We start from the raw sequence: 19,127 nt of genomic DNA on the forward strand, positions 1-19,127 counted from the left end.
CGCACCTCCGAATGCTTCAACTCGACAGCGCTGACACTGACACTGACGGAAGGGACAGGGGGGAATGCGGCAGCACAGACAGACGCGCGCGCACACAACTCAAGCCAGCCCCCCCCCCCGACCCCAGTGTGTGCAGTGCGAGTGAGACAGTGCGTTAATCACCAACTCCTCGTCAATACCCAAAGCTCTAAAGCCATACTTACTGAGAGCCGCGGGGAAGGACGCGGGGTAAATTAAAGAAGCGAAAAGAAAAAACGGTGACGGGGGGGGGGCAAATAAACTACGTCATCAATGTTGTTCACAGTGACACCTATGGGCCAATCACATGGTAGCATCCGATGACAGTGGACCAGGTCCAATATCTAAGGGCACTATTAGCAATTTTTTATAATTATTTCACATTAGTGAGTCGAGTAAATTTTGCCAGTAACATCAGAATCAGAATCATTAGTTAGACCGGAGAGATCCGATGAGCTATGGAAGCTCTTTTTCACAGATGTCCCCCCCCCGCCGCCACCACTTTCCGACACACCCCGGTAGCGATTTGATGCATTGTTTACGATTCTAGGTCGAAATTATATTGAATAATCGTTTCTAGTTTATCCTGTTTGCATTGTTTCAACCAAACATGTGGCTCAGCAGCAGGGCGAACTGCCTGCAGTCGGAAGGTTGCTCATTTGAATCTTCGTTGGCATCTTACCTAGCCCATCATATCCCTCCGTGGTGGATAAAATTGGCACCACTTTGCCGGAAAGTCAACAGCGGTTGTCCTATGAATATACTGGGCCACCGTCATCATAGGAACGTGGAATTTAAACCACAGGCTGAAGAATGTAAACAGGAGCAGGAAATCACTTCTTTTCTATATTGCGTCTACATTGTACTCCATCTAATTTGTTCCCCCTATCAGCCTAAACGTAACAATAGCGTAAACAATTAATTTTCTGACACTCATGAGTCCAAGCATCTATCATTAAAGGAAGACTATGTTGGTAGAAGAGGTAGCATAGCAAGACATTGGTAGGTTCACAATAGGAACATTAAGAACATTTTCTGAGCTTTGACATGTGCTATTACGAACTTTCAGCAGAACAACATTAGGTGCCCAGGGCTCAAGAAAAGAAAGCCAAGGTCGCATGAAGTGAAGTCTCGTTTTCCACGCTATTAAGCGTACCGTTGAAAGACACAAGTGTACAGCTCTCTGCACTACATACACAGGCAAAGATCCCCCATAAAGCCTTAACAGCAAGTGCTGTTAGTAGTGAGCACCTATGAAGGCCGGCAAGGCACACGAGGGGAGGTGGGTGACCAGCACAACGCCCCACCGCCTTTGTCTCCCCAGTGACAATGTTTACACATCGTATCAGGTACTCATTTTAGGCCGAATCAACCTAGGGAAAGCCCAGCATCAGTACCAGATATTCGCCACTGGTGTTGGTAGCCGTGAGCCGGAATCTAACTCGGGTCACCGGGTTCATTGCGCAGCGTGCGAGCCACTGCACCACCGCTCCCCGCTGCGTAACATGCGCGCGCGCGCACGCACACACACACTCGAAAACGCAAGCCTCTGGCAATGAGTAGTGAAAGAAACCCACCCCTTCAATAATACATTACCTTGACAATGACCTGAAATAACCCCGGCTGATAACGCAAGCACGCGCGCCCGCACACACGCACATTGCGCGATCCCCTTGGCGAGAAGGAAAATAATAATCCACTATGGCAGGTATAATATTCGGTAATGTTTCAGAGCAAGTAATTGCGAGACGGATGAACACCGTCCAGCAATGCATCAGCGAACAAATTAATCTTTAAAACGCACCAGGCACTCCTGGGCACGTCAGTAATACAAGTTGATTAAGTAATTATTGAAAACATCTCTTCTTACAAAAGTTTGATTAATTCATCAAGCCAGACACATCGGCACCCTTGGGTCAACTTTAATTTAGCTTACATATCGGCAGATTTTACCATCGCAAAATACTTATTTACCATTAAAAAATTAAGAAGACCAACTTGGCAATGTAAACGGCTTTACCACAAATAACTTATTGTCCCGATCACAGCACCAAAATAAAATCTTGTTTGTCGACAAGAAAAAACACAAATCGCCAAATACTCCCTCACTTAACCTGGACATGGACTGCCAACAACAGGCATTCCATAATCCCAAAGACTGCCGCCTTGCAATCCCACAGACAGCCACGCGATCTCACTAAATGACTCGCAACGCCACGACACGATAAAGACGGCTGCACAATCCCACAATCTCACAGACGACACTGCAATTCCATAATTCCACAAACGGCCTTGCCTTGTCACAATCTCCGTCAGAAACCCTCGCAATCTCAATCTCGCAGATGGCCTCACAATCCCACCATCTTACAGACAGACCTTGCAATCCCACAACCCTGCACTGACGGTCTTGCACTGCCATAATCTCAAGACGCCTTGGCAATCGCACAATCTCAGACACCCACGCAATGCCACAATTTCAAACGGTCTTTCAGTGCCATGCTGGCATGTAATGGGTTATCACAAGGCCGCAACGCAAACGTTATCCCCACCGCCACCCTCCCCATTTTGTTTCCAAACCGCACCCCCCCACGCCGCCCCCCACCCACAAAGCCTCCACCCTCTGCCACGTGAGGCTGCGATCACGACAGCCACGAGGCGTTGCGTGGGTCACCAGACTTAACGTCACGCGTTCCAATCAAACAGCGGTGGCCAGCGTGACCTGGGTAGCCACATCACCCCCCCATCTGTGCTCCACCGTCATCTCGTTTCATTTGTATTTTGTTTTATATAATCCGAGATACAATGAAATGCAAACAGCATGTCGATTTACATAGTGGCGAAATTCAACCTCCTTCTCAAGACGGCTGTCAAAACAATGATGAGGCGTGGGCAAATTAGGAGATAGTACGCGCGTATTTATTTATGGGCAGAGGGGGGGGGAGAGGTATTCAGCCTCGACTTGGAACAGGGGCGGGGAGACGACAGCACGGATGGCTGAAGGAAGGGAATTCCAGACAATGCGGGCAGCAGAGGAGGAGTTACCGTCCCTCCCTGAAACGAAGGAATACTTTATTTGCTTTTTTATTATTATTACCAAGCAGGAGCTGTCGGCCGACGGCTTCATTCTTTGTGGCTTTTGCGCTCTCCCCCCACCCGTCACCCATCGAACAAAGATGGTCACTGCATCGCGTGCTTTCAGATGCGCTTCTGCGGCCGTCTGGAATGCTCTTCCTTCCGATATTAAGAATCCACTGGGAGCTATGCGGTTTTAAATCTAGATTGAAAACTCATTTAATTTACAACTGCTTCTTGTGTTTAGTTTGTTGTCCTTCCCCCCCCGTGCGCCTCCGATTATTACGGTTGGCTACGTACGATGCGAAAGGAGTTAAAATATACGTACATATAGGTACAGTCATGTACATACATCGATTGGTAACGTGGCTCGGCCGAAAAGCCTTAAGGGGGGGGGGGGGGACGTCGTTGCCCTGAAAAAGCACGCCCATTTCTGCGGGGGAGTCGTCACGTGGGGTTGCAAAATGGTCGTTTTCGCTGGCCAAGAGTCATCCGCGGAGTGCCATAAATAACCTCCGCCGGGGAAGAGGACAAATAGGCAGCGCACAAAGCCAAGCCTCTGACTGCCGTGGAAGCCGCTGCCAACTGTGCAACCGTGGAGCTTCTCGCTTGCTTATATATTTATTTATTCCAACACGAGCAAAATGGATGCGGTGGGGTTTCCAACATCCATTGGCCAAACTTTCCAATAATTCCAAATGGCTTCTGCCACACTTTGTGAAGACTTCCCCCATCCACTAGGTTGACTCGTCCTAAAATGAGTGGTGTTTGTCACCTGGCCTCTTTGTAAAAATGTGTTGGAACATCAAGCATGCCAGCGCTTCTTTGCATGTGCAAGAAATGCAATGCAAAACAATAGAATTTGGAAATATATAGCAACTACATGCGACCCCCATCACAAGACGCTGAACACAGTGAGAGCATTTATTGCTGAAGCAGTCGGACATAGCCCAAGGGTCGTGGTGTGACTTTACAGCTTTGAACGAATACATGGGTCTCTATGCAAGTCTTTTGAGTATCTATGCGAGTCTACAGGTGTCCGTGCGAGTGCGTGGGTCTTTCTGCGAGTCTATACAATACAAAAAAACATGTGAATAAACATGTGCATTAACACAGCTGTCTAACTGCGGCCATATCTGAGGACGTCGTGCAGAAACAGCTTCGTAATAAATATGCGCGTCGCAACAAGTGTGCAATGGAAGTAAGTGGAGCAGATACATTTGTAGGGCGACGTTCCTATTAAACAGACATGTTGACAAACGCCACCCGCGGCCAGCTAACAATGCGGTCGGCTAAAATAGAACAGCCGTTTAATTCAAAGCCCGATGTGTTGAATTCCTCGCATAATTTGGCTCGCTACAACAGCCAAAAAAAAAGGTAATTTGCAAATTAATTTGTGCTCCCGCCAAGCGTGGTTAAAATTCACGATGGAAGGCGCCGGAAGTTAAACAACGCGGGAGAGTTTTCGAAAAGCTTTCCACTTAATGATCGGTCTTGTCGGCGGCCGATAACACCGGGGAGGGTCGGCCGCACAACCCCTTCCCACCGTCAACCCCCCCGCGTTCCCCAAACCCCCGCGCACACACGGATATATATTATTGCGCGCGTTGGTCTCAAGGTGCACGCCCTGGCCAATCAATTCACTGGCCGCACTCAAGGCCTTGAGACGCCGAGCACAAAAGCGTGGACTGCAGATTTGCAAACGCGGCCCCAAATCAATGGGGCAATTAATTGCATCAGGGGCTCGGAGCGAGCGCCATAATTTACCCCCAGGAGCGGCCCCCCCACTCTGTGTAAATGTGAATACATGCAGAAGTGTCCGCGGCTGCAAGGCCACAGTCAAGGCACTCTAAACTGCTTTTTTCTCCCCTCTCATCCCTCCCCCACGGCCCCCTCTCTCTCTCGCTCTTCTTGGCAGAGAAGGAGAAAAAAAATGGCCTGGAAAGTTAAAAACATCGGCGGAGAGAGTGTTTTCGTCGATTGGAATTCTGTTTTGGCTATTTCTCCAGTCTCTAAACAGCCCTACGTACGCTTAAAAAAAAATAACGCACCAATGTGCCCATCGGAGCTTTTTTCTGCTGGCATTATTTATTTCGGTGATGCGATTGCGAGTCTCAAGTCCAATGATTACCCATAATCGCGTCCAACAAACAAATATATCACGCTGGAGACCACGTTTCTCAGCTCACGATCGATCATTGTCATGAGGAGCCACGGTTTATCCACTGCTGGATAAAGCCCCCCCCCCGCCCCACCACGAGGTATTGCCATAAAACGATGATGTCACCACCTGAGAGTGAGACCGTCAGAGACAGAGCAATTGCATTTCCAATTGAAGGCGATAAAGCAATAATTGTCGAGCTCACACTTAAATTGCCACACGTCTCACACACCAGCTAAAGTGTTAACTCGCATTACGTAATGATTCACACAAGATCCTTAAGAAGACAAAGGAAAAAAATAAACTGGCGATACGCACTAAGTTGCTGTGGGATTACAAGCAGCGGCATGATTCGACTTAATTTAACCTTAATTGAACATATATTTTTGACAATAAATTCCAAATGGCCCATGTCTTTCACTTTCACGATTACGCACGCATGGCATCCCAACGGGGAGAGGGATACGCACAACGTGGCTCCGGTGCAGTCTCACGAAACGCACACCCCCCCCCCCCCCCGGGGCTCCCAAAAGGGGATACACAACCACTCTTGTCATTAACACTCAAAACATGCTCACATCCCGACCTGTTTGAGCGAGCCTATAGTGTTACGAGCCAGGCGGCCGAGGTTCAATTCCCTATCACGGCCACCATAGGTGGCGCGCGATATCTAAAAACCGGTCCTTCCCCCACGTCGAATAAAACCAGCGCGAGGAAATATGGTCAAACAACCACATGGTCACCGATTGTCGTTGGCTAAGAAGAGCCACTGGCAGTGTCGAGGGAAGAGCCAGGTGTGGCAACCTGACGCCATGTGCCAATACGCCGCGTGCTTCTGGGTGTCAGTCAAAATGTCATCACCGCCGGTGATGCCACCACACACACCTCACCCACGGCTCAACGCAGCCGCTCACCCAGTCGACGCCCGGACCCTCCAACGATACCACTTGAGTCTCATAACCGCCACTGTCACCAACTGGTTGTAAAGCATCCCCCCCACCCCCCTGGTTACACTCGGCACGTCTCGTTCTCACCAGAATCTGAATTTAGGATGTCTCCTTGTTACAGAGAGTTGACACGTCCTGCAATGACAGCTTTGACAGTGTCACCACCACCGCCATCTGGATTTATGTTTTCCCCTTCTTACAGTTAAGACATAATCTAAGGCTCGCTCTTAAGTCTCACGATGGCACACGTTCTACGCATTCTTCAAGTACCGCTCTTAAAGACTTTCATCATCGCTACCATCTGGATGTACGTCTTCCCTTAGGTCACTGACCTCTTGGTGCCACAAGGTAACCCACCTTCCTCCACGCTGCACACCTGCCCCACCCATGACACACATACCCTCCTCCACTTCACGATAACATCTACAATAAGTTTATTGGCACTTCGTACACTGAACGTGACAACTGCTTTCCCTATCCACTGCAATGTGCATCTACTCAAAGGCCACCTCTCGATCAGCACGGTTGGCTACGTGCGGTGCGAAAGGAATTAAACATACATACATGCCCACATGGAGGATTTTTGATGAAAAACAAGCCCAAGACTACTCAAGTTTTGACTAATGGAGAGTCCTTTAATTCAGAAACGTATAATACCGTGGTCAAATAAGCCACCAATGTGAATTAATCATCTGAAAAAATTGAACTTCAGTTTTAAGGGGGTACGTGCCCCCCCCCGCCCCTAACTAAGTCTCCTCCGGAATCATCAGCCCCATCACCGCTTTAACAATCGGAAGTTGCCTCAACGATTCATTCAATCTCACTTAACCAAAACCGTGTGGTCATTAGTTAACCTGAAATGTGTTTTAAAATGAACGGAAACGGTTAAATTGTTCACAAATAATTGCCGCCGCTGCAGTTACACAACCGGCTGCAAGAGTTATAAAATCAGCCCTGATTCTCCCGCACCCGCTCGCTCGGCAGTCGGACCTAATTTATTGTAAATGCACACGACATTAAACAGTCACATATACAATACTTTGCTCAACATCCGACCCAAAATAAACGGCAGCTATTTGTTTAAAGTGTCCTTGCCGTGATCATCATCGGGACCAGCTGTGCCAAGGCAGCGGGAGGAGGTGGGGGGGGTTCTCACAAAACCGTCGATGCACACGCGGGGCAAGGGACTGACAAACGAGTAGACTCCCCGAAAAACGCGATGACACATCTCCGCTGCCACTCCGCCCGCGGAGATAAAAAAAACAAACGAGGTACAGCGGCTCCAATCACCGTTATTTACGTTAAAGCCATCCAACAAAAAAGCAGGGCCGACGTAAATTAAAGCTGCCGCCTTCTTAGTCGAAGGCGCGCGTCGAGAAGTGGCAGCTTTCAACAAGCTTTGGACGGTCTGACAAATGTGCTCTCGTTTCAAACGGCACGCGCGCACAACCGACAACCCGACAAGGCAGTGGTCAACCTTTTTTAGAGAGCGGCCCAACGTTGTCAAGCGAGAAGGGCACTACAGATGTAATGTGATTTTTTTTTAAAGATTCACCTGTAGTGCGCGTCGATCGGCTGAACACGAGGTACAAGGAAGGCTTCGCACATTTTTTTTACGCCCCAATGAAAGACTTCATAAAACAAACCGTGGCTTTATATCGCTCTGCTTTAATCTGGCTGCGTAAACAATGACGCGCAAAGGGGGTAAAATTCACGAGAAATAATGGCGGCGGGGGGGGGGCACAACACACTGGTGAAACCACTCATGCCTATTTTTTTTAAGTGTTCTGAGAAGAAAACCTTCAAACCGCGAAACAAATTCTGAAGCCACCCCCTTAACAATGAGACGGCAGACAAAACAGTGTTGACACAAAGTCTGGGTGTACAGTGCACGGACGGCGGCAGTCTCGACTAAACACACCCCGAGCGACTGCGTGAGCAGCAGAGAGCGAGAGCATAGAAGAGCGCAAGCCTTGAAAAACAGAGAGAAGTCAGGACCCACTCCCACCCCTACACCACACCAGGCAAACAGCCAGGCACAGCACTCAGCCAAAAGCAAATAGAAAAATACAACGGCCTGCTCCCGCGCGCAATGGCAGGAGGAGGGCTGACGGCTAGGACAGAACGAGTGAGAAACAAGCTCGACATACAAAGAGAGTAGACAGCAAGGGGGGGGGGGTAAAAAAAATATCAAGCACAATAAAGACCAAAAAAATAATCTTTCCAGATCGCCCGTGTACCTGTGTGTTCATCTGCCGCTGTGGGGCTCTCTGCTGGGAATCTGGTGGTCAGAAAAGGTGCCGGCGGGGTGGACACGTCATCTGGCCCCTCTCGTTCGGAGACAGCCAGGAGCGATCATCGCGTGGTTCGGGGCGGTGGGGTTGCGGTGGAGGGGAGCGGGGGCGCGCTGAACCCTCTCTTGTTTACCCGCAGCTCGACCCAGCAGCAGCCTTGCTCAATCCGCGAGCTTGCACGCGCCGCCGCGCGGCGAGAAGCACGCAGGAACGCGCGCACGCGCGCCCCGGCTCGCCGCTCAATCCGAATGCTTAAACGAAGCGAGAGGAAGAAGCCTCCCCCCCCCAACCTTCTGTGGTGGAACAAAGCACGAGAGGCAGGCTGCCGAGGAGACTGGCGGTGCGGACAAGCGCAGGAAAAAAGGCAGCAGCCAACAAAGCGGTCCCGAGTCACGTGGCACGGAGGCAGCTTTTCCAACGATTCTGCCAATGTTTTATACTCCAGCTCTCTCTCGCTCTCTCTCCTCCCTCCTCTCCCTCCCCCCTCCCACGCCGCCTGCCCGCTACCCACAGCGGAGTGCCTTGCCAGAGCACGCTGGTATGCTGCCAATATTCCACGTGACCTGCCCATGTGATGTAAACCCTTTCCTGTTCGAGCCTGCCTCACTGTGTCAAAGGTAAACTGCACATAATCCGATGCAAAAAAAATAGAAATTAGGTCTTCTACACTTTCAATTCGATTTCACCGAAGACATTGAAGCTGGTGGGATTGGAATGATTTTATTCAGGACAATAAGAGCATTAGGCCACGTTTATTGTATCTCTACATAACTATGATGCCTATAGTCATGTAAAACGGGAAATGTAAAAACAAATATTTCCATGTGGTGCGATCTGAACTCCACCCTACATGGAGAATCTGAAGTGCCCTTTGTGAAAATAACAAATTGTATGGCAAGCTCATACTATGTATAAATACAGCATCACTATATAGTAAGAATAATAAACAGCCCTTTGACCATTAACTGCTGGATTAAGGCCTCCCCATGCCATGTCCATCATTGGATTATTTATCCATACTTCACCACACTGGTAAATGCGAATTTGTAAAAGGCTTCGGAATCTCGCCAAACGATGTTAGCCGTGTCCTGGAATCAAAATTGGATCACCAGGTTTAATTGCACAGCATGCCAAGTACTGCCAACGAGTCAACCAAAATTATTTGCCGAATATCTGGAGTTTGGTGAAAAACTTTTCCGCGCCTAAAATAAATTTAAAGAGTGCGTCTTTATTATTAAAGTGGACGAGAGAAACAATGTAGTCGTGAAATCGCTCGCCCCGTAAGGATGAAACACCACAACAGTGACGGGCAAAAAATATTAATCAAAACCTCACAGCAACTGCCGAAACCGCTAATGTGTACGCGTGCATCGCAGACAAATATTTTATCACATGATTTGCAAAGTCTGTCAAGGCTTCCTTATTGCCATTTAATGAGTGTATATTTATTTTCAAGCAAAACACGGCGCAATGCTGCGTGGAGAGTGCTGTTTATCCGCCATTCCGACCGAGGTCAAACCCCCGTAACTCAGAGGCGGGCAAAAAAATATTCAGCGTGGCTCTTGACTTTTTATATAAGCACCGAAAAAAAATACGAGAGACGGTCCTGGGATTGTTTAGCTTGGCCGCACCAAATACACATAATACGTTCTGTGGATACCGGCAGGAAAGAACCACCAACCCTCTGCATTGAAAGTGCTGGGCGGGGGGGGGTGTCTGCAGTGCATCTACTCTGCTCGCAAGCGTCAGGCGTTACGAGTCCCAAGAACACTCTCTCCAGCGGGGGCGTGCTCATGTCACGCAAAATTAACCGCCTGCAACGATTAAGTATTGCCTCCACCGAAAACAAACAGGGCCCTGCTTGTAAACACCGCCGCAGGAGGGCTAAAGGAGCTCTCCCCCTCCTCCACCACTGCAGCCCGCCGTCCCCGCAACAGACATACAAAAACAAATAAGTGCATCACAATCAGGGGTGACTAAGGACACACGGCGGTGACCACTTCGAAGAAAAACACTTGGCACCATGCGCTCAAAAATGCAAACACGTAAATGCGTGCCTCAAAGGGCCGACGTGTTTGGCCCAAAACAATATACATTACGCCGTTTTCACACAACAGCACCGCCGCCTCCACCGTCGCAGCCGCCACGCTCACAATGCAGTAACCAGGGGAGGTGTTTAGCAGATCAATGGCTGTGCCTCCCTTTACGGCTGCAACCTATCAATTAAGTCCATAATCGGGGCGGTAAAGACACCCGAGTTAAGACTGCGCCCAGCAGGCAAGAACCAGTGAAGTGGCCGGGTGGGCCAGGCGAGCCGGCCGACGGGCGGGCCTCGAGGGAGTCAATTAGCGGGCCTGTGAAAGGAATGGTCACACGCAGAGGATAACCACCTAGATCCTTGATCAATGGAATGACGGGCTACCACGCACTTTTAAATCCAGATTGAAGACACTTCCTTAGAACTGCTTTTGGCGTTTAGATTATTGTTGTCCTTCCCCCGCATCCCTGCGATTCGCGCGGATGGCTACGTACGGTGCAAAATAAGTTGAACGTACGTTAACACAATCCACGCGAATCTGGTCAGAGTGAATGAGACTGGTAACTGGCCGATTAAATGTGCCAGATAATGTTGCGGTGAGTTGGGTTTATTTTAGTGCGTGGGAACCGCACCAATTTCTTGCCCTCATTTTGCCACTATTAAAAAAATGTTGCTCTTGGCTGTGGAGGAACTGCATACCGAGCGTCACTCACCAAACCCGGCTAATCTCGCTGAACAAGGAGTCTGCTGTCAATGCGAAGAGGGTAAAGGACTTCAAAATAAATTAGGCGGCGGGGTGGTGGCGCTGTACTAAGTGCAATGGCGATATGTAACTGGTGAGTTCCGAGTCCTGGCCATGGCAAACATCAGTGACGAGTGATATTTTAAACGGTCCCCGCCCCACCTTTCACCAAAACAAACTGACCGGCGTGGTGAAGTATGGTCATACACACGCCCCCTACCCCCACCACGGGGAGGCCTTCACCGAACAGTGACAAAGGGCTGTGACGTTTAGAAAGTTACATAGTTTTACATTATTACATCATGCTAAACAATTAATCAATAATCCTCAAAGCAATTCCAATGGTGTGAAAAAGGTTTCGGTGAAAAGATTAATTGCGCAGGAGTTGGATTATCATGTCATGCGTTGAATGTCAGATGTTGAGCCTTAAAGATAAATCCATTGACCCCACAGAAATGCACTTATTTGTAAAAAAATATATACGTTAATTAACACGTCTGCTAGAGCAGCGAGGATGATCTCACAAAGGCCTTGGGTTGTTTTTCACAACTCTACGGAGCCTGTGTGGGGGGGGGGGCAGGAGGTAAACAACTTTTCCATCTCCGTCTATTGAAACGTTTGTGTCAGACATAAGTACGACGATTTTCTCGAACCGTGAAATGGACAGGTATGCAGTCTTCAGGGACGATTGTGTCTCGACAGCCTTGGCAGCCCGGCCATCTCGCCGAACATAACCGCCATTCCCGCCATCATTCTCTCGACAAAGAGATTGCCACATCCCCAACAGCGCGTACACAAGGGCCGCCTACGGGCGTTCAATTTTAACCCCGAAACTGCTTTACAAAACAACGGACGGTCCAAGCCACACGACTGTGTGCCATTTGTAAAAAAAAATCAATTGCACGGCGAAAAACGCAAGGTATATCGGACGCGGTCGTCTGAAAACTATCGGGGGGGGGGGGGGGGGGCTAACTCATTAGCGGCAACATTGTGACGAATATAACGTATGTTGCGTTTTTTTTCTACGTTGTACTTAATACTGCGATTTCCTGCTCAAATGAGCATTGAGGTGGTGCTCATGACCAGCTTACAGGCCTGAGCCAATTGTGGAGATTCCACATTCCTATCCAGGATGTCTAGTCTGTCCACAACAAAACCACTGTTGTCTTCCCAACGGGATGATGGGCCGAGTCAACTCCCTGTATTACGATACCCGGTACAACCATACAAGAATATATAAGCATTACTGCTGCAGCTACCTTGACAATATAATTGTACCCAGTCTAAACAGCGCCATCCGCTGCACCGCAATGCACTAAACAGACCTCTTCAGTGTGTTTGTGCACGCCTCTGTTATTTTTAAGCAGAGCGACGTTGTGACGTGGCTGTTGTTCGATAACAACGGTAACTTTGCCAGCAAAACAGTCCTCCGCGTTTTTACAAATTCACACGGAGCGGCTAAGCCATGCAGGTGTTCGTGCGCAGGGCCACCGTTTGGCCTTATCTGTCAAAGACCACAAGGTCAGGTACTCGTACGTACGGCAGCATCTGTGCCAGATCCGGTTACGTTCACAAAGGCGACCACCCCCTCTCCCCCCCAACCGCCCCCCGGTTCTCTCCCCTCCCCCCCCCCAGTTCTCTCTCCCATCTCTAGAACGCTCTCCAGCACCCGACGGCTGCGGCTACGCGGAAAGACGAGGAACAATAAGCGCACATCTTTATCCTTATATCCCGCTCCCTAGCCCACGACCGAGGGTTTTTACGTGGTTCACAGCATTCGCTGGAAATAGCCGGTTATAACTAGGGCAACCCCTTATGTAACAACACGGAATAGGACAAGCAGAGCTTGAAACGCTGGGATACATTCATTTTCTAGACGCCAAAAGCAGACCTTTTTAAATCGACAAAAAATAAATGCAGCAGTATACTGTAAATATAACTGCTAAGCGCGCCTCCCTTACTCAAACGCATAATAAAATACCAATAGGATAAGAACAAAAACGTAGGTCTAACAGTGTTCCTCAAAGCCTGCTGACGGCCTACCTACTCTATCCAAGATCGCAAATGCAGACGCAACCTTCCGCAGGTCGAAAATCACAGGACTCGCAAGGCTGACTACCTGCAAAGGTTTTGTCTTCCCCGCAGCGCTGCAGGTCATCTCCTCTTGCAGAAAGTAACCAACCAAATTATCGGCAGCTTGTATGTAAAAACATGACATGAACGTGACGTTTGTAAAATAATACACAACACACGTGTTTATTCGTGCGCAAAACTTTTATCGGCGACCAACCTTGAAGTGTTAGTTTGCCCTCTGGCACACAAATGCGATTTTCCAGCGTCGTCACGGGATGAACATTCAACTATTCGCCAAAAAAGGGGGATCATGTCGTTGACTCTTTACGAAAGAGCCCCCTGGCATTGGTGCGAAGAGATGCGGTCTGTCCGTGCGCGACATACACCGCCCATATTATTCATTCCCTATTAATAGAGCTTCAGATACATCCGCTGCTTTCAGGGGATTCATGTTCACATGGAGAGAAATATGCTCGTGCCAAAACGAGGATGGATTTCCCTGCAAATCACGTCAGCAGCAGCGGCGTTATTTCCACACACGATTCCGTTATTGAGGGAGCGGTTGGGGGATTGGGGGTGGTGGGTGTAGAGGGGCGGAGGTTCTGGGGTGGGTTGGATGAAAATTCATTGTTGGACATCAGGAAATGATAAAAACATCCCGATGTTTTTTTTTATTAACTGGGCCAAAATTTCTGAGTTGTGAATAAAAAGAATTGGGGTAATGGACAGCAGCAGCACAAGCGTGACAAAGGCGGAGTGGCGATACTGACCCAAAGGGGGCCCCCCCCTCAGTATACACAGAGAAAATATCAGTGGTGAGGGCACCCCCTTTCAATTAACAAAATCCCAGTGATATGACAAAAGAGACATCGACAAAATAAATATGTGGAGTGAAATAAGAGAAATATCGGCCAAAAAAAGTGATGTGGTGAGATGAGAAAATGCAGTCAAGATAGAGGGCAGAGGTTACAGTCATTGGTGTATTTATTTAGTTGGCTTTGTTCATTCGTATTTGAATGCGAGCTAATATTTCTGATATTTGACACGCAACAATGTTCTCTTTTACATCCCCGAGTCCTTTGAGCCTCTTGGGGGGTCAGGAGGGGGGACTGAGCTTTTGCTGGAGTTTACCGACACATTTACGTTGCTGCCTCTGCGCTGCCACCACTGCGGGTTCGTGATTTTCTGACGGGCTTCTCAAAATTGAGGGAAGGGGGGTGGCGTCGTGGCGTGGCATCGGAGGGATATCGCTTACCGTATTCCTTCCCCTCCGGCGCCCGTAACTCTTCTTCACCAGCCCCTTGTAGTTCTCATTTTTCTTGGTCAAGTAGTAGTACAGGACACAGTCGGAGACGGTCTGCGAAGAGCAATGTTAAATTACACGGCGGTCAGCAGATTTAAACTTTCCAAGCGTGGATTTTTTTTATTTTCGAACGGTCATAAATTGAGTCACAGAGACATGCGGCAGAGAACGAGAGGGGGGGGGATACACACAGGGCTGGTATGCCAGTTTTCCCAGATAAGTTAATATTTTTACCTTATGGCGGTACCCGGGGTACCATAGTACCCCGGCTCTCGCATAATGTCCGTGATGCAGTCATTTTTAGTCTGTTGATGGTCGGCGATGCGGCAATCGACTCATCTCTACGAGCTGGACACGATGCACCACTACGGTGCGTTGCGAGCGTTCAGGGTTTCAGTGCAATCGTCCTCGCTGCGTTTCGACATCGCCGAGTAGCAATGATTTCAGATTGATTGGTACCTCAGTCGCGGAGTGAAGTACACCCCTGGAAAAAATAGTGTCCCCAAAATAAAATATTTAATTTCCGCGGCCATTTTGTATTATTTGGTACCACGGGGTACCGCCGTAAGGATCATTTAACCGATATTTAAAAATATAAATTTGGGGCACACTAAACTGCAGCGAAGTCTGCTGGCGCTCCACTCTGGCCGCAGCGCGAGGTGGCCCATTGGTTTGCAGCTGAATGGAGAGTAGAATAACAATCCCATTTCTTATCCAAAAAATGTGTTTCAAATTCGAAACCACATGCGAACACGGCAGCTCGGATACGGCGCGCTACAGAAGGCAGTGGCGCAGCACGGTTGGCATCAACCCCCACGGCGCAAACAATAAAATGGGGTCCCCCCCGCCCTGTCCAAATTTCCACCCCCACGACTACCCCCGGCCCGCACCACTACCCCGCGAATTAAAACAAAAGGAAAGCAGCTTATTCGCCAATCTACAACTGTGGTGGTGATGTAATAATTGCTAATTAACGGGCACATGCAATCAAAATTCTAAATCGCAGGTGGATAAATGGGGGGAAAGCAAGCATACATTACTATGCAATACTGCCCTGACCTACAGATCTTACAGTTAAGTGCAACCACGTAGAATGGAGGGTTATCTCTGGCATACCCAATTAAAACAAGAGATCCTTGAGTAATTAGTCTCTCGGTCATTAACAACGATCAGCGGGGGGTTTTTTGCAGGGGTTATTGCAAGATGTGTCCACATGTTTATGCATGGCACGATGAAACAAAAGCACAAATCTATTTGCATGAACGCACAAAGGTTTGACAAAGAGCCGCTCTCCGCAAACGCGCAGCGTTTACCGATGCCAACAATTTAACCCGGGTTGCGTGAGTGCGCAGAACATCCATAACTATCCCGCAGAAGATTATGTGAATTCATTTAAAGACATTGCAAAGTGTGAAGACAAATGGATATTGTCTTGATATTATGTACACAAGCTGTGCATGCACGCCTGTTCTATAGATCAGGTTGAGGGCTCAACAGAGGGAAAAAAAAAGTAAGTTAAAGTTACAACCAAGGATGTTACAACCAAGGATGTCGTGGCATCATTGCATTGGCATTGTGTTAAAAACACGCGAGTATAGCAATGCAGCGATTGTTACTAATGTAGTGACATCGCGGGATGCCACTGTGCAGTGCGGGCCCTAGATAGGCACAGCGTGCGCTGATTGATTGCGCTGGATGGCACCACGCTTGGCGTGCAGTGCCAACCCTACAGGACAGGGTGTGGGAGTGCCAGCCGTAGGAGTAAGGTTGCTAAAGGCCATGGCACTCTGCTTGACCCGAGTGGACACGTGACCAGTTAAGTCGACAAAGGGGCCCCAAGTGGGAGCTAAGGGGGTCACGTGGTTGGGATCCAGATCCTTCCCGAGAATTCTGGAAGGTGGTCGTGGCCAAGGGCGGAGCCAGCCACGCCGCAGAGAACCAGGTTTGTTGTTGTTGTTCATCCTGAAGAAACCTTCGTCTACGTTCTCCGTTCAACGAGTCTCCAACACGTGGACCTGGGCCCGAGCTGTTGGTCCCGGTCTGTAGTAGCAGTAACGTTGTAACTAGTGTAGTTAGCCTGGTGGTCACCACCATATGTTGTTATTCTGTTCAGGGGAAGTGACCCCATGTGTTGGAGTTAAATAAATGTGTTGCCTTCCAAGTCTAAGTCTGCGACTCAGTTGAACTCACTACACGAACATGGCCCAGCGGTAGCGCGTTCGCGATTCGAATCCAGGAAGCTACCCTGGTTAATACTGCAGGTGCATTATCCAAAAATATTACGCGCCATCTGTTTCACGGTGGACGTTGAGAGATTACGTGCAGAAATTCTAAGAGTAGGCTATTCATTGTGCCGGCATCATGTTCCAAATTTGCCAATTTACTCGCTAATTAACTAAATTAGGATGAAGATAGCAATCCTCAACTCCTCCTGCAAAAGCCTATCTGGACCCTACTGCAACCATCCTGAGAGTCGGGGAGGCTTTCATGGGCAAATATGTGAATGGTAAGTGATGTTATTCCTAAATATTAGTCATGAACAAAATGTAAAACTCATGCTATATAGTCTGGGACATGGCATCTCCTGATTGTTTTTTGACTGTTTTTCAGGTTGCATCTTCCAACAAGGTATTGCCCACGAGTGAGCAAGGGCATGCTCCAAAATGAAAACATTCTCTTTATAAATAAAGATTATGAAACATTTAATACAAATGTACATCTGTCCGAATAAGTGAAGTATTTGGGTAGCCATGTAACTACTACCATTTTCTGGTAGCGATTTTTGTTGTTGTTTATATATCCGTGGACTCTCTTCTGCAAAGGAAGTTGGTGCCATGAGGAATATTAAGAGTTGTGAGTATGAGACGAAGTGAACGCTAAGACTGATGAACAAGAAGCGATTTCGTTTTTTGTGGTTCCGGCTTTCAAGGAAAGAGTCACCTACCTACGACAAGTCGAGTTTATTATGATTACGCTTGAGCTCAAACAAACATACAGCCGTTTCTATTCTCAAGCTCAAAATAAACGCGTGGAAATTGTGCGTCGAATTTTTTTTTTTTAAACATGCACGTTGACAATAAAGTCTCCATTGTTCACGAAATTCAAAACAGCACTCGGAAAATGGGTTAAGACGACAAAACCCACAGTTTGTGAATTTGACTGATGCTGCAGAATCGTGACAATAAACTGAAGCATGCAGTGGAGGGGACGGGGTATCATAACAACCCAGCAAGGCAGTAGAATCTTGGCAAGAAAGCACTGTGTGAATTCAGAGACGGACTGCTTGTTGCGCGGATAAGCTGTGAACAAGGCAGCAAATTCTCTGGCAAAACACACAAAACAGATTTTTTTTTCTGTTCGTACAGGAGGCATGGTTACAAACAGCAATTGTTTTTCGTATATAAAGCGCCAATTTTTTATGCTGTTTTACGTAATAATGCTTTCTACAAAAATGTTAATTTTACTACCAAAATAGCCTGCATAAAACTACGTCCAATATGCCAAAGAACACAATGTAAAGAACACAAACAAAATTTAGCTCTCTTTACCTTCTTTTCCAGGTAGGAAGCAATCAACGAAAAATTCTTTGGATGCAAAACAAATCTGAAAAAAGCAGAGCCGGGGATTAGTTCACATTAAAAACATCGCCACACGTGGGGAACAGTCCAGATGGATGTACGTGCACACCAATTTCCAAATTAAAAACATGTTAAAAGACATTAACCGCTAAGCGATGGGTTTTTGGCGGCCCTGGCGGTGAAAGTTCACAGACCTACAGGAGATTATAAAACGCTATGTATTTAAGGGGACATTGATTATAATGAAACCCCCCGTGGGTTATTTCAATATTTGAATTTTAGAACTTTCGTGACTGCAGGAATTATTATTTGGTTCTTTCGGTTAAGTCACATCTAAAGATAAAATAATAAATTAAATTAAATAATAGAATACGACGTTTCGATTGCAACACAAGCAATCATCATCAGGTATAATGAAATAGCGACATAATATCTAACCAGAAAACTATAGACAGACATATTAGCAGACAGATATCACCAAGATACATAGCGGGAGCAACACAGGTAACAGAGAGGGGTGATCGTCTCTGTGGGGTGGCCTTAAATAGACAGAGGGGGGGGGCGGAGGCAGAGAGAGGGAGGGGGGTTAGAGAAAAAATTAGCATATCAATGAGTGGTCAACAAAACGTGGTGCTGCAAGTACGATGACACGGCAAGCAAGCCTGAAAATCAGGAGAAAGACACACTATAATTAAATAACCTAGTAAAATATCGAAATGTAATGTAATACAACACAGAGGGACGGTCAACACACAATTAACGCATAGCCTGGTTGATTACGTATTTCAAAGATTGCTAAGTTAGAATTTAAGTGTGAACATTCTAAAGAGGACACAGGCAGAGAAAACAAGTCGCCAGAGAGAGATTGAACCACTTCTACGGGGAAGTTTTAAGCTTATCT

General features: G+C 47.8%; 1 protein-coding gene across 15 annotated transcripts in view; it reads right to left on the reverse strand.

Annotated features, from left to right (window-relative positions):
• Positions 1–19,127, reverse strand: part of LOC144933042 (nuclear receptor corepressor 1-like) — a 180,470-nt gene that overhangs the window by 57,583 nt on the left and 103,760 nt on the right. For 14 of the 15 annotated variants that reach the window (XM_078857504.1, XM_078857505.1, XM_078857503.1 and 11 more), the window contains 2 exons: positions 18,197–18,251; positions 14,601–14,702 (listed from right to left, as the gene is read on the reverse strand). In XM_078857504.1, the coding sequence (XP_078713630.1) occupies positions 14,601–14,702; positions 18,197–18,251 (157 nt within the window). Of the gene's footprint in view, positions 1–8,438; positions 8,874–14,600; positions 14,703–18,196; positions 18,252–19,127 lie in introns of those variants that run through there. The other variant, XM_078857515.1, reaches the window with a different exon arrangement.

This window comes from Lampetra fluviatilis, chromosome 6, assembly GCF_964198595.1.
Source record: "Lampetra fluviatilis chromosome 6, kcLamFluv1.1, whole genome shotgun sequence".
NCBI classification, from domain to species: Eukaryota; Metazoa; Chordata; class Hyperoartia; order Petromyzontiformes; family Petromyzontidae; genus Lampetra; species Lampetra fluviatilis.